Source organism: Priapulus caudatus, unplaced genomic scaffold (genome assembly GCF_000485595.1).
Source record: "Priapulus caudatus unplaced genomic scaffold, Priapulus_caudatus-5.0.1 Scaffold1222, whole genome shotgun sequence".
In the NCBI taxonomy this organism is placed as follows: Eukaryota; Metazoa; Priapulida; class Priapulimorpha; order Priapulimorphida; family Priapulidae; genus Priapulus; species Priapulus caudatus.
Genome location: NW_014578283.1, coordinates 78,414 through 93,929, shown reverse-complemented (window position 1 = coordinate 93,929; position 15,516 = coordinate 78,414). Strand labels below are relative to the sequence as shown.

The 15,516-nt window shown below is 45.9% G+C and overlaps 3 protein-coding genes across 3 annotated transcripts; 2 read left to right on the top strand and 1 right to left on the bottom strand.

Annotated features, from left to right (window-relative positions):
- Positions 1-2,564: 2,564 nt before the first annotated feature.
- Positions 2,565-7,326, top strand: LOC106815871 (A disintegrin and metalloproteinase with thrombospondin motifs 9-like). The gene is made up of 6 exons (XM_014820395.1): positions 2,565-2,655; positions 3,490-3,617; positions 4,091-4,226; positions 5,122-5,213; positions 5,948-6,179; positions 7,166-7,326. The coding sequence occupies exons 1-6, from the start codon at positions 2,565-2,567 to the stop codon at positions 7,324-7,326; spliced, it is 840 nt and encodes a 279-aa protein (XP_014675881.1).
- Positions 7,327-10,338: 3,012 nt separating this feature from the next.
- On the top strand, positions 10,339-12,598 carry LOC106815872 (zinc finger protein 862-like). Its single transcript, XM_014820396.1, has one exon. It carries the CDS (start codon positions 10,581-10,583, stop codon positions 12,531-12,533), a length of 1,953 nt encoding a protein of 650 aa, XP_014675882.1. The 5' UTR covers positions 10,339-10,580; the 3' UTR covers positions 12,534-12,598.
- A 1,057-nt stretch (positions 12,599-13,655) lies between these two features.
- On the bottom strand, positions 13,656-14,789 carry LOC106815870. The gene is made up of 2 exons (XM_014820394.1): positions 14,588-14,789; positions 13,656-14,333 (listed from the first exon to the last, which is right to left on the bottom strand). Exons 1-2 carry the CDS (start codon positions 14,687-14,689, stop codon positions 13,656-13,658), a joined length of 780 nt encoding a protein of 259 aa, XP_014675880.1. The 5' UTR covers positions 14,690-14,789.
- Positions 14,790-15,516: the final 727 nt, after the last annotated feature.

Sequence of the window (15,516 nt, the reverse complement as noted above, 5' to 3'; positions counted from 1 at the left end):
AGAAAGAGAGAGAGAGAGAGAGAAAAGAGAGGGGAGACAAGAGAGAAAGAGGGAAAGAGCGCCAGAGAGAGAGAAAGAGAGAGAGAGAGCGCGCGCGAGAGAGAAAGAGGGATAGAGCGCCAGAGAGAAAAGAGCAAGAGAGAGATAGGGTGAGAGGGTAAGAGAAAGAGAGGGTGAGAGGGTAAGAGGGTGAGAGGGTGAGAGGGTGAGAGGGTGAGAGGGTGAGAGGGTGAGAGGGTGAGAGGGTGAGAGGGTGAGAGGGTGAGAGGGTGAGAGGGGGCAGAACGTGGCCATCGGTGACAAAATGTTTGTTAGCACAGCTCGCGCGGCCCCGCTCTGAGCGGCGGCTTCTCGCCCTGCGGGGGCGCCGAGTAGGCGATCGGCACCGATGCCCAGGCGACCGGCGATATGGGTCAAGTCGTTGCGGACACAGCTGTGATACATCCCCCGAGCTAATATGAAGAGCTACTTGGGAGACTATTTTGGGCAGACTGGGGAAGGCGCCCGGAGCGCAAGACCAGGAGCGCAGCCGCCAGACGTGTGGGAAAGTGTTAGCCAAGCCGGTGGTGGCGGCAGCGGGCGAGTTGTCAGTTCTAATTGACGGCTTTAATGGTCAATTTGGTCAGCGGAAGGGGTATCGGCGAGTAGACGCAATGGCCGAGTGAAATGCTGCGCCTCTGATGATAACATTAGCTAGATAGCGACCATATCTGTGACTGGGGGGGGGGAATTAAATATACGCACGCACACACAACACGCGCGCACGCACACACACACACACACACACACACACACACACACACACACACACACACACACACACACACACACACACACACACACACACACACACACACACACACACACACGCACACACGCACATAAACACACACACGTTCACGCACGCATGCACGCTCGCACACGCAGATGGAGATTGATGCACGGTAAACTCGCGCACTTACACGTCAAGCGATGCCCATGGGGAATATAGCCGAGATGCTTGGCAGGAGGAGGAGGATGCAGTGAAGGATGGATCTATCGCTGGCTGGCTTCACGCTCGCCCCTCGCGCGCCGTGTGTAAAGTGTGTGCTACTGCTAACGAGCTGCCTGTCGCCAGCAGCGTGTAGCAGGTGTAGCCAGCGCGCTGGGGCGCGCACAACACATTGCAGCAGGCAGCAGGCAGGCAATTGAAGTCAGAGCTTTACATCGGTTCATCTCCCCCATTCACGTACGCACGCACCGCGATGCACGCACCGCCACGCACGCACGCGCCACGCACGCACGCACGCGCAGTATGCACGCCACTTGGCGCACTCGCACGCATGTACGAACACGACACACGCACGCACGCACACATGTACGCACACACACACACACACACGGCACACACGCCACTCCGCACGCACGCACGCACGGCTACCGCACCGCACGCACGCACTACGCACGCACGCACGCCCACGCACGCGCACACACACACACACACACACAAACGACACTCACACACACACGACACACACACACACACACACACAACACGCGCGGCGCTGCGCGCGTCCACACACAACTAGGTGCGTGGGTATGTGAAAGCGCTACCCACCCAGCGCAGCTTCACTGAAACATTCAATATCTCCCGTAAGGGAAATAAAATTCCCCTCCCCCGCCACCACCCCCCGCCTTTTGCCCCGATCGCCCCTCCCTCCACCCCCTGGACGCTGGTCGCCGCGCCGTTTCCCACGTCGACGTGAAATCGCCGCCATTATGTCCGCGGCGTGTGCACGTGGTCACGCAGCTGACCGTGGGTCAAATTGCGGCCACGGACGCTGCTGCGATAGCGGCCAGCGGTTGCCGTTGTACAGCCACCGATTGAGAGCGTGTGCGTGCGTAGGGTGGGTGCGGTGTGGTCATCACGCACTGGCCCTGCACGCTGAGCCACCTACGCGTGTAGGCGGTCACCGCTGCTGAATCCGTGGCTCTGAAAGCGAATCGAACAGGCGTTGAAAATGTAGAGAGACTAAAACGCTATAATAGAGTGCGCAATACACACACACACACACACACACACACACACACACACACACACACACACACGCACACACACACACACACACCACACACACACACACACACACACACCACACAAACACACGTACACACACACACACACGCACGCAATTCCCCACTCATACGCGAGCACGGGCACGCGCATGACCTTTCCCCTGCTACCACGCACACCCAGACCCTCGCACAACTGAAATGATGGCTAAGGTGAAATAGAGCGTGCAGAAACGCCAATATCGTCGAGTAAATCTAGGTGAAGGCAAATGGGATGGGGAATAGGGCAAGAGGGCGAGAGGGAGAGAAGGGGGAGGCAAAAGAGAGAGTGTGTGTGTGCACATGACAGAGAGATTGAGGGCAGGGGATAAAGCGATAGACGGGGAGAGTGGGAGCAAAAGGGGCAGAACAGAGAGGGTCGGGAGGTAGAAATGGGGCTGCACTCAGAGATGGCGCTATAAATAGTGAAAACGCTAAAGCATCCAGCACACGTTTGACGGACGATGACGACGATGGTAGATGCGACAGCGTTGATGGCGCTAGTGACGGCGCTGACGGTGACGATGACGACGACGATGACGATGACAATGACGATGAGTTTAGGTATATGGATCAGGATGAGGATGATGATGAGGATGAGGATGACGATGACGATGAGGATGACGATGACGATAACGATGACGATGATAATGACGATAAGTAGGAGTATATAGATCAGCATGAGGATAATTATGAGGATGTGGATGACGATGACGATGGCGGTGACGACAACATTAGACACGGTGCCTATGAACGAAGGTGTTGTCAGCATCCCTACTAACCTAGCAGCTTCCTATGCCAGCATCCCTGCTATCCTAGCATCTTCCTATGTCAGCATCACTACTAACCTAGCATCTTCCTGTGCCAGCATCCCTGCTAACCTAGCATCTATCTTCTTATGACAGCATCCCTACTAACCTAGCATCTTCCTATGCCAGCATCCCTACTAACCTAGCATCTTCCTATGCCAGCATCCCTACTAACCTAGCATCTTCCTGTGCCAGCATCCCTGCTAACCTAGCAGCTTCCTATGCCAGCATCCCAACTAACCTAACATCTTCCTATGCCAGCATCCCTACTAGCCTAGCAGCTTCTTATGCCAGCATCCCTGCTAACCTAGCATCTATCTTCTTATGACAGCATCCCTACTAACCTGGCATCTTCCTGTGCCAGCATCCTTACTAACCTGGCATCTTCCTATGCCAGCATCCCTACTAACCTGGCATCTTGCTTGTGCCAGGATCCGGCTGACCATTCCTGCATCCCTGTGATCACTACCTTCCGACTTACCCAGTCATCCACCATATGTTCTCAGCTTCCCTGTTACCTCCTTTACCCCGCGTGATTCCAACCTTCCGGTTATCCCCGTGACCCCACAAATTCCCTATATTATCTCAGGATCCCAGCTTCCTTGCTATTCCAACATCCCCGCTATTCTGACATCCTGGTCATCTCTGCATTCCTGTGATTTCTGTGATTTCTTCATTCCTGTGATTCCACGCTCACTGTGTCGCACCCCAGCATTCGTGGCTAACCGTCATCTNCCTATGCCAGCATCCATACTAACCTAGCATCTTCTTATGCCAGCATCCCTACTAACCTAGCATCTTCCTATGCCAGCATCCCTACTAACCTAGCATCTTTCTATGCCAGCATCCCTACTAACCTAGCAGCTTCCTATGCCAGCATCCCTACTAACCTAGCATCTTCCTATGCCAGCATCCCTACTAACCTAGCATCTTTCTATGCCAGCATCCCTACTAACCTAGCATCTTTCTATGCCAGCATCCCTGCTAACCTGGCANGATGATATATATGATATAGATGATATATATATATATATATATATATATATATTGTGTGCGTGCGTGCATGCATGCGTGCCTGCGTGCGTGCAAGTGTATGCATGTGCTTAAGCATAATATGTGTGTGCATGTTTGCATCTGTGTGTCTGGCATAGTGAGACACGTATCTAGTGATGAGTTATTTCTCATTGCAGTGCTCAGTGACCTGTGGAACTGGGGTCAAGCTCCGTGACATCACCTGCACTGACCACCAGGGGGCGCCTGTAGACGAGAGTCAGTGCGATCGGAAGCTGCGGCCGCTCTATAGGGAAGAGTGCAACCAGAACCCCTGTGAGTGTGCGCGTGGGCGTGCGTGCGTGCACGTCTGCGTACGTGCGTGCATGTGGGTTCACATTGGTATGAGTGGTTTTGTACATGTGGGCGTGCGTGCGTGCGTGCGTGCGTGCATGTGGGTTTACATTGGTGTGAGTGGATGCGTACATGCGTGCGTGCGTGCGTGCATGTGGGCTCATATTAGTATGAGTGGGTGCGTACATGCGTGTGGTTTCACATTGGTATGAGTGGGGTTGTACATGCGTGCGTGCGTGCGTCCATGTGGTTTTACACTGGTGTGAGTGAGTGCGTACATGCGTGCGTGCGTGTGTGTGGGTGTGAGTGTGTGCTTGCGTGCGTGCGTGCATGTGGTTTCACACTGGTGTGAGTGGGTGCGTACATGCGTGTGTGTGTGTGTGTGTGTGTGTGTGTGTGTGTGTGTGTTGTTGTGTGTGTGTGCGGGTGTGAGTGTGTGCGTGCTCATGTGGTTTCACATTGGTGTGAGTGGGTGCGTACATGCGTGCGTGCGTGTGTGTGTGGGTGTGAGTGTGTGTGTGTGTGCGTGCTCATGTGGTTTTACATTGGTGTGAGTGGATGCGTACATGCGTGCGTGCGTGTGTGTGTGGGTGTGAGTGTGTGCGTGCGTGCGTGCGTGCGTGCCTGCATGTTGGTTTCATATTGATGTGAGTGGGTGCGTACATGCGTGCGTGCGTGTGTGGGGGTGTGAGTGTGTGCGTGCTCATGTGCATGGGTCTGCGTGTGCGCGTGTGTGAAACGCATGTATGTGCGTGCATTCCTGTTGATCTAAGTATACCACACGTGGCGTTAACACGATAACGATGCGGTAGTCACATGGATGCGTCTGCTGCCTGGATGCACGTTGTCATGACGACAGTGTTTCTTTCGTCGCCAGGCTATGCTTCTAGCTGTGCAGAGCTGAAGAAGGTATCCGAGGTAACGCGTGATGACGACTACAACATCTATGTCAATGGCGGCTTTATTAAGGTATGTCTCAGCCGTGGCTCGATGATGCAATCTCTATCCTGGCGTGTCAAATAAAGACTTTGTGCTGGCTCTAGGAGGTGTGCATATCCAAGGACATCAACCATTGTAGATTCGCCTAGCTTATTGTGTGATGCATTGAATCTATCGGGTGGCTGAACTGCTAACGTTAGTTGACCCTTTATCGTCAGTACACTGTTTAGCATTCATGTATGTCATAAATTCCATCCTCATTATAGCCTCCCTCATTCTTGTGGCTCCCTTTATCCCTATGACTTCCTCTATCCCCATGACTTCCTTTATCCACATGACATCCTTTATTTCAATGGCTTCTTTTATTCTTGTGGCTTCCTTTCTTCTCATTACTTACTTTATTCTCATGGCGTCCTCCATCAACATGGCCTCCTCTATCGTCATGACCTCTTCTATCATCATGGCTTCCTCTATCATTATTGTCTCCTCTATCATCATGGCTTCCTCTATCGTTATGACCTCCTCTATCATTATGGCTTCCTCTATCATCATGGCTTCCTCTATCATCATGGCCTCCTCTATCATTATGGCTTCCTCTATCATTATGGCTTCCTCTATCATCATGGCTTCCTCTATCATTATGGCTTCCTCTATCATCATGGCCTCCTCTATCATCATGGCCTCCTCTATCATCATGGCCTCCTCTATCATCATGGCTTCCTCTATCGTCATGGCTTTCTTCATGCTTGTTGCTTCGGCTTCAGGTGTACTGCCACAACATGGACTCTAGCGACCCAAAGGAGTACATCACGCTACCTGCTGGTGACTCGGAGAACTACTCTGAGATCTACCAGAAGCGGCTCAACCACCCGCTCACCTGCCCCTACAACGGCACGCGCTACGTCGGCTGCAACTGCGCCAAGGAGCTGAACCCGCACGGCGGCCTCAGCACGTTCCGCAAGATACGCTTCAACATCACCACGTTCACCGTCATCAGTGAGTGCCGGGGAGCAGGCCAGGGAAGGGGGTGGTGGCAGGGGAAGAGGCAGGGCAGGGAAGGGGGGTGGTGGCAGGGGAAGAGGCAGGGCAGGGAAGGGGGTGGTGGCAGGGGGGGAGGCGAGGGCGAGGGGAAGGGGGCGGTGGGCGAGGGGGGAGGCGAGGGGCGAGGGNCCGACCGCCTACTCCTACCTACTACCCTACCCTACCTAACCTAACCTACGACCCGTACCCTCCACCACACACACCCGCCTCATCCTAACCTGTCTCCACTCTAAGTAACATAGGACCCCCCCCCCCACACACACACACCCGTTCGTCCTAACCTAGTGGTTCTTAACCTTTTCTTGAGTAATGGACTCCTTTGAGAATCTGGTGAAAGCTATACGGACTCCTTCTCAGAAAAATACACATAAGCACATAATCAGAAAATTTTGCACGCTCCTGGTTCACTGACCCACTGAAGCCCATCCATGGACCCCAAAGGGATCTATGGATCACAGGTTAAGAACCCCTGTGGACCTAACCTGTCCTCACTATAACTGGTGTAGGTAGACCCTGCACTGTGATTGCACTTTCCTCCCCACATCGATGTCTGCACATGCATCCCAACTATAACAAAACAACCACGCCTAACTGTTCCCCAGTTTCGCATTCCATCGCCACGTCAACACATGAACGAATCTCGCACACGAAGTTGAGCCTCCCATTATTGTTCTTGTCTTTGTTTCTCGCTCTGTCTCTCTCTCTCTCTCTCTCTTTCCCTCTTTCCCTCCCTCACTCCCTCCCTTCCCCCATCTCTCTATCTCTCACTCTCTCTCTCTCTAACCTCTCACTCTCTGTTTGCCTTGCAGAAGGGACGTGTCGTGCGGGGGCAGTGTGGTGGCTACTGTGGAAAGTGCTTCCCACATCTATTAACAGGGCTAAGATTAGAAAACGCACCGACGTGAGAGTTCTAGGTAAGTCTCGATTATGGCAACGTGCAGCGCACTCTGGTGGCGAGCAGTGCATTCCTGTCGCCCCCTCGCACCAATGGGGTTATGGGCAGTCACGTGGTACAAACCAGATGGCGCTCAATAGCGTTGTTACCGGAAGTGGAAATTCACTTCAGGCAGTTTATGCAGTGGGACAGCAATCTCCGAACTAATTAAATATTAGCAGTTATTTTCCATCATACAAAGACAGTCAAATTCGTGATGTATTAGAACTAGCACTTTTGTACTGAGTCTGTTAAAAGACTATTTACGATCTGCTATCATCTATAAATGATATTACGAAGCGTGATGGCCGAGCCGATCTTCTGCTCCTTCCGAATTTCGTTTGTTTACATCGTGACACCTCTCATACATCTGGGTGACGCACCAGGCACTTTGGAACCAGTCTCAATAACAAAAAACAATGGTAAATAAACACGAAATGTCCTTTAACGAAGTCTTAATGTTTTCTCTTACCTCTTGGTTTCGCCTATTATTTGGCATTATTGGCGATAACTTCCTATAATTTAATGCCGTTCTGGCGTTCAAAATACTCCGTCTGCCAACACAGGGCGGCGTTTCAATAATTAAATGATGGTTAATAAATACAAACTTGTCCCAGTGACTACTACTAGCCTACCAGTACCAGTACCAGCAATAGTCTTAATGTTTGATATAACTTCACTTCAACACCGTCCAATCACCGCTGCAACACATAGCCCGCACGCCGCATTGTGCAATGCACAAATACCCACCAGTATAGGTTAGAGTGACATCCACACGTCAATGCACACATAAACGATCATACAGGCCTGGCCAAAACCTTACAAGATTTTACAAATACCCATGAACCACATAAAATTCTTAATGGCAACAGTAAATATATGGTGTGTATCGTGTTCATAATTTCGATTCAAATTGTATTCATTCGATGCGTAGAATCGAATTGATTCGATGCATCATTGCGATGCGTGGAAATCGAAATGATTCGATGCATCATTCGATTCACGATCGAAATGCATTCCGATTCACGCATCGAATCATTTCGATCACGCATCGAATGATTCGATCTTAACGCATCGAAATGATTCGATGCATCATTCGATGCGTGAATCGAATGATCGCATGCGTGAATCGAATGATGGCATCGAATCATTTGATTCAACGCCATCGAATGATTCGAATGCATCATTCGATGCGAAACGATATCGATGGTTCTGATATACATCGAATGATGCATCGAAATGATTCGATTCGCGACATCGAATCATTCGATTCGGCGCAGTCGAATGATGCAATCGACATCATCGATGCGTGAATCAAATGATTCGAATCATCATTCGATTCACCGCATCGAATCATTCCGATTCAGCATCAGAATCATTCTGATTCACGCACTCGAATGATTCGAATTCACGCATCGAATGATCGATGCATTATTCGATGCCGTGAACGAATCATTCGATGCGTGAATCAAATGATTCGCATGCCTGTGATTACGAATGCATTCGGATGCGTGGATCGAATGAATGCATCGGAATCATTCGGATTCCTCTTTCTGATATAAAATCAAATAATATGTGTGATAATCGAATGTTATATTTGATAATCGAATGTTATATGTGATAAAATCGAATGTTTTATATGTGATAAATCGAATGTTGATATGCGATAAAGTCAACCTAAAACAAAATCGAATTTATACACAAACAACTATGCCATAGAAAATAAGCACAGTGATAGCAGCTTATTTAAACTCCAGGCCCTGCATTATACAAATGGATGATAAAGGCCTAGGACACACTAGCGATTCTGTATCGCTGGCCCGTAGTTAGCATGTACCGTAAACAGGAGAGAAAATAAATAAAGTCAGAATGATATAGACAGTGTCCTAGCTTAAGAAAAACATTCATAAAGATAAATGGCCAAACAAAATTGTGCAAATAAAAGAATATTTAATCACATATATAATATTTGTGATCGAATTAAGTGTGCTGGTTAGATATGTTGTGCCGAACACTTAACAATGGTTGTTGTCGATACATCATAATACGATGAAGAAAGAAAAAAAAATTAAAACATAGAATATCATATGAATTTCATATCAATTAGCAACATCAGTGCTCGAAATGGACGGTCGCCCGGTCCGCACCAGGCGACTGGAAGTACACCGGGCGAGTAAAACATGCTAAAACAACCATAGGAGGTCGCCCCGATTTTTTTCTTCTTGGGCGATTCAAATTTTCCAGATTTTTCCTACTCTCCGGAAAAAATAATGTCAAATATCATTAGCCAAAGTCATAAAACATTATTTGAAAACCAAAAAAAATAACTGTAGTATGATAACTCAAATGCTGAAAATGTTTCGGCAGTCGATTAAAGTTTAGCTGGGGGCGGCCATTTCGTGTTAACTAGAACTCGCGTCTACTGCCATCTAGCGGTTGAAAACAAGACACCGTCGATCCTGACGATACTATGTTGCTAAGCGATTGTATACAAATTCAAAATTATATTTATAATCGGACAAAATATACAGAAAATGGCAAGCGGATCTTGGGCGTTTTTAAAGCAGGTTCCAAGTGGGAGTTCGCTCAGTAAAAAAGCTAGAAAGTGAGTAAATGTAACTATAATGTTTTTTATCAAGTATAATAGCATTGACTAGGTTTTAAGATTGTTTAAAGTAAATTTTAGTGTTCATTCAATAGTAACTATTTGCATGAAACTAAAGAGTAAATGAGGGTAATATACGTTTCCAAACAGTGAAATACTCCCTAAATGTGAAATATTTCGGAGACAAGAATTTAAAACAGTGTTTAAAAACAGCTGTTAAAACACTGTTAAAGCTCTGATGCATGTATATACATGTATGTATATTGTCATAATATTGATAATATATATTATATATATATATATATATATATATATATATATATATATCATATCTAAATTTATATTACTGAAAATATGGGTTATAGTATATATTCAGCGCTAAATTATTTTACACTTTACAGTAATTAAATTGCACCAACACTTCTAAATAGGGATAATAAGGAGATTAGACAAGTCCCAGCAATCATTTTTTCTGACAAACATTATGTTTTACCACGGTTTAGTATATTATTATTGCTGCTAGCTTTATATATTATAATATGTATTAATAATATAGGTATGAACAACAAGGAAGCCAAGAACAATGCAGGAGGCATGGAAAAAAGGCAGGACATGGCTTAAGATAGATCACCAAGAGCCTGTGATGAATTGTACCTGGTGCACATCTGCTTTTCAAGCAATGACACACTTTCATTAAGGGCTGCAAATCAGCAAACTTGAATCGGTGAAAATCCACGAAGCTAGTGAAATACACAGCCGTGCAGCCAAGATTATTGCTAATCGGCAAGCTCCACCAGGCAAGACAGAAGCAGAGCTCATGATACAGAACATGAACGAGGCCACCATGTCAAGACTGGAAAAGTTATTTCATAATGCTCATGCACTGGCTCTGGCTGGGAGGCCATACACTGATTTTGTATGGATGGCAAAATTAGATCAAGCGAAGGGCTTGGATGTTGGCAGTACTTATCTAAATGATAAGGCCGCTCACCAGTTCATAGATGCCATTGCATCAGTAGAAATGGAGCACCTAAAGGATAAACTTCTGGAGACAAATTTTGTCTCCATTCTCTCAGATGGCACCACTGATGTAAGCGTGCAGGAGAATGAAATTTTTTACATTCGAATGTGCATAAAGGGCACAATAACAGTGCACTTCCTCAAGTGTGCCATTGTCCCAAAAGGTGATGCTCTGACTATATTTAGGGCCATGAAAAGGTCAGTTGAAGCCACTAGTTTGGAATGGGAAGATGTAAGAAAGAAGATTGTTGGCATGGGCAGTGATGGCGCTGCAGTGATGCTCGGTATCAATAATGGTGTGGCCGCACTGCTGCGACAGGAGCAGCCTTGTTCAATAGCAATCCACTGCTATGCTCACAAGCTAGAGTTAGCGTATAAAGATGCCATTAAAGTAGTACCTTTAGACAAGAAAGCCATCACTTTGCTGCAGGGGCTCTATTACCTGTATCACAACAGTGCCCTGAACCGATCAAATTTAAAAGCAGCATTTTCTAGCCTGGGCCAAAAACCTTTTATGCCAACTCGTGTGGGTGGAACAAGATGGGTAGCTCACCTCCTCCGGGCACTAAAAAACTTTTTTGCTGGTTATGATGCAATAAAGGTACACTTGGAGCAGGTGGTCCGTCCAATGACTCCAATCGAGCGTGTTTCATGTTCAACAAGTGGCAAAGCAGCAGGCCTCTTGCAGCTCATGACACATTTAGATACAGTGCTTTACCTCCACAACCTGGCAGACGTGTTGACAGTCCTAAGCAGACTGTCACTTGTTTTTCAGGAAAGAAATGCATCTGCTGCCGTCATACATGGGTCAGTAGCAGAGGCGAAAGCTCTGATACAGCACTTTGAAGAACATGATGGCCCATATCTAACCAAGGCCAAGTCGATTTTTTGTGACGGTGCAGTACAGGTTGTAGGAGCACAGTTCCATGCTAGCAAACAGCAATTAATTATCAGGCTGACAACAAGTCTTGATGACAGGTTTGAAATGCCAGGCATTATTGAAGCCATGAAAGTGGCTAATTTTAAGGTTTGGCCACTACCCGAAGACCTAGTAGAAATTCAAGGCTTTGGTGAAGACTGCATCAAAGTGCTTACCTGCCACTACCAGTCAGTCCTTGAGACGGCTGGGGTAGATGCTGCTGAGGCAGCAATAGAATGGTGCGCTCTAAAAGCTGCGATTTATAGCAGCCAGGCAGCTAACATGAAGTCCCTCACCTGGGAGCGCGTTAATCGGCTCTATCCCGATCAGTACCAACAAATATTGGTTTTGATAGATTTAATTTTATCCCTGCCAGGTGCCAGTGCAGAATGTGAGCGAGGCTTTCGAATGGTTAAGGCAGTGAAGACGGACATAAGGTCAAGTCTTGGGGAATTATCACTCTCTAACCTACTAATGATTCAACTTCACTCACCTCCCATCGAAACGTTTGATCCCTTGCCAGCAATACATCTTTGGAATCAGGGGGGTGTACGAAGGCCTTTGTTTTGGGAAGGGCAAAAAGAGAGCAAGAAAAAAATGCAGAACAAGGCAGCTGCTACAGCCAGTGCCACTATGGGCATGGGCTTGCAGGCACAACACGACCAAGATCCTGATGTTCAGCCCAGCACAAGCAGTGGTGCTCAATTTCAAGAACTTGTAGGCAGTGTGGACAGTGACACTAGCTTGTCTCCTAGTGACAAGGATTCTGGCGCAGACTCAGAATTGGACGAAAGAACAGTTGACGAGTTGATCCTGGAGTACTGCTGTTAGATGTGTAAAATGTGTAGATTTTTCACCTAGCAATTAATGCAGCGATGAATGCTTTTCCTTATTTAATTGTTTTGTTTCATGTTTGTATCTTGTTAAAAAATTCCTTTTTTATATGTTTATATTTCATACAACTTCGTTAATAAAAAGTGTACTTTTTCATCACAAATAATTCTATAGGTTGTTTTTATCAATTGTCTCAATTGCTACCAAAACAAATTACTTCTAAGTTCTAAGCACCATTATAACATATTTCCCTACAAACACTCTACGGTCTCTACCACAGTTTTTCCTTGCGCATGGTGCAGGTAATTTTGTCGGGCTACCTAACTTTGTTTCGGGCCAGTTAATTAAAACTTTCACTGGCCCGACTTTTCATATCCGGGCTACCTGAATTTTTACGAGTTTCTCTAGCACTGCACATATAGCACTATGCGTGTGCAATAGTGACACTCAATGCTGTGAACCGTCAACAAGTTTACGAAACTTAACTAAATAACGCACAGAGTATAAGCAAGCATATCTCACTGACTTGACGATGTGTAGTAGTAGCAGGAAGCAGCGTGCGTGCAGGTTTGAATCGGTGGCTTATATCAGTACGGGAAGTAGGTGACCATAACGTGGTCAAGGCAGTTAGTTCATTCCACTACTGCATGAGGTATGTCAGTAAACTCTGCTCTGAATCTTACTTATTTTAGATGAGGCCTTGCCTTGAATCTTACTTATTTAGCGGCTACTGCGCTACTATATAAAATGTTAATAAATTATAATATAATTGATGTATATAATATATAATACTGATAACGTTGTCATCAATACTACAATGTACGTTTATAGATACGCTGCTTCAATACTGATAACGTTGTCATCAATACTACAATGTACGTTTATAGATACGCTGCTTTAATACTAATAACGTTGTCATCAATACTACAATGTACGTTTATAGATACGCGGCTTCAATACTGATAACGTTGTCATCAATACTACAATGTACGTTTATAGATACGCGGCTTCAATACTGATAACGGAAATCTATAAAAACTGCAATAATGCCTCTCAGAATGACAGTTACAATCAATACAAAGAATACAAATACAATGTGAGCACAGCTGTAGTAGACGATCAAAGCATACTCGAAGTAAAGTGTCCATTTGTGGCACTCAAGTTCACTGGTTCGAATGTATTATTATAAAACAATTTTAGTTTCTGCAGCATGTCATCAATAAACTTTTCATTGCGCTTAATTGTAAATATTTTGAAATCTTTCAGTGTAAAAACACAAAAATAACATTGTTCTCTCTTTGAGCATCTTAACTGGCCTTGCACTTGAGCATAGTAATCATGTGATGTACTTAATGTTAATTTGCCATTACATTCGCGTTTTAGATAAGGCACTGTGGTTTCGTTGATCATATAGTTCTTGGCCACGAATGGACACTTTACTTCGAGTATGATTTGATCGTCTACTACACCATCTGGAGTAGCTGCCAAGAAAGGGTACTCCTTGTCAACAAATAATCCACATCTCTTCACCAGCAATCCCGATGCTTTCTCGAAATTCTTAACCGCTACAGATTCATATTTGATCCCATGGCTAGTGTATCGCGTAGTCAGTGATCTTTGCCCGATGATGCTGGCAGCTAATAGTTTTGAATTTTGGCGCGCTGTTGCTTTGTTTATAGATCCGAACCTCGACGCGGTAATGCGCTTGCTGCGCTCCGCCTTCCACAGCTTGCTGGCTGACTGGTCCCGTGTGTTTTCTTCGATCTTATTAATCTCGTCATCAGAGATTTCTTTCAGCTGAAAAGCAAAATGATAGTTTTTCCAGTGAACATTAATGCTGCATGTGTTGTGAGAAGAGTGATCAGGTTATGGAGCGACCCAGATTTGAACGAGGGATGTAATTGTCCAAAAATTTACCTTGACCTAAAATCGACCTTGATATTTTATTTTATGGCCAAATAATTGTCACACCCAAGTATGTTGTAAAAGCATTGGTAGGTTGAAGTTAAATTTGCAAGCTAACATGTATGTTAAGCAGGGTTACAATGTACCTTAGATTTACGTAGAAAAGCTTCACCTGAACGCATAACATAGTCATGCATGAAATTCAGAGCATGTGGATTGGCTGGCTGGTAAAGCTGTACGACTGGCATTTTCTTATCTGTACCACAGCTGGCCTGAAAAATAAACAATAATAACTCAATATTTTGCTAATATAAGCTTTAATTAAGTGCTCTATATTTAGCTAAAATAGAAATTACGAATAAAAAGTATCAAACCGTACCTCGTCTACTCCACTAACGAGTCTAGGGAGTCGCCTACGCCTACTCCCTAACCCGAACCCTAACCCTAATCCTAACCCTAACCCTAACCCTAATCCTAACCCTAATCCTAACCCTAACCATATCAAATAGTGACCAGGGTACGTTCCGGTATACCGGACCGTACCCAGGGTGCGTTCCGGCAGTACCCTGGGGGACATAGACCCTATGAGCCCCAGAGAGACATAGACCCTGGCAGCAGCACTAAGACATGGCAATATACGATTGTAATAATATTTGGGAAATTTATAATAAATTCTGGTTAGACATCATATAGCAGATAGTCTTGTTGCTATTAAAAGCTCGGTAACATACACAGCTAGAATTTAGCAAGTAGAGATAAATTGCAGCAAAATTACTGACAATACTTCATCAGTAAGTATAGTTTGTTTACACTTAGCAAAACTTCAAATGATTGCCCCGCCACCTATTGGCAATCGGGGAATTTAACATCAATCTCGTGGCTGACTTTCCAAGTTTTCTTGGACAGATAATTATACCGATAAAGAGCAAAACCCCACAGCTTAAGGCTGCTGATGATCCACAGAATTCCCGTTTCATTAAAAGTTACACACTGGCGCTGATATTAAAATCAATGACCAAATAAACTGTCCAACATAGATGAGAATCTGCCATCAAGGTATACTTATATCTCATGT

Coding starts and splice junctions, on each gene's coding strand:
- LOC106815871 (XM_014820395.1), top strand. CDS start 2,565: ATGGTAGATGCGACAGCGTTGATGGCGCTAGTGACGGCGCTGACGGTG. Junction 2,656..3,489: donor GACAATGACGATGAGTTTAG/GTATATGGATCA, acceptor ATATTATCTCAG/GATCCCAGCTTCCTTGCTAT. Junction 3,618..4,090: donor TGTGTCGCACCCCAGCATTC/GTGGCTAACCGT, acceptor TTCTCATTGCAG/TGCTCAGTGACCTGTGGAAC.
- LOC106815872 (XM_014820396.1), top strand. CDS start 10,581: ATGATACAGAACATGAACGAGGCCACCATGTCAAGACTGGAAAAGTTA.
- LOC106815870 (XM_014820394.1), bottom strand. CDS start 14,689: ATGCCAGTCGTACAGCTTTACCAGCCAGCCAATCCACATGCTCTGAAT. Junction 14,334..14,587: donor CTTTTCTACGTAAATCTAAG/GTACATTGTAAC, acceptor TTTGCTTTTCAG/CTGAAAGAAATCTCTGATGA.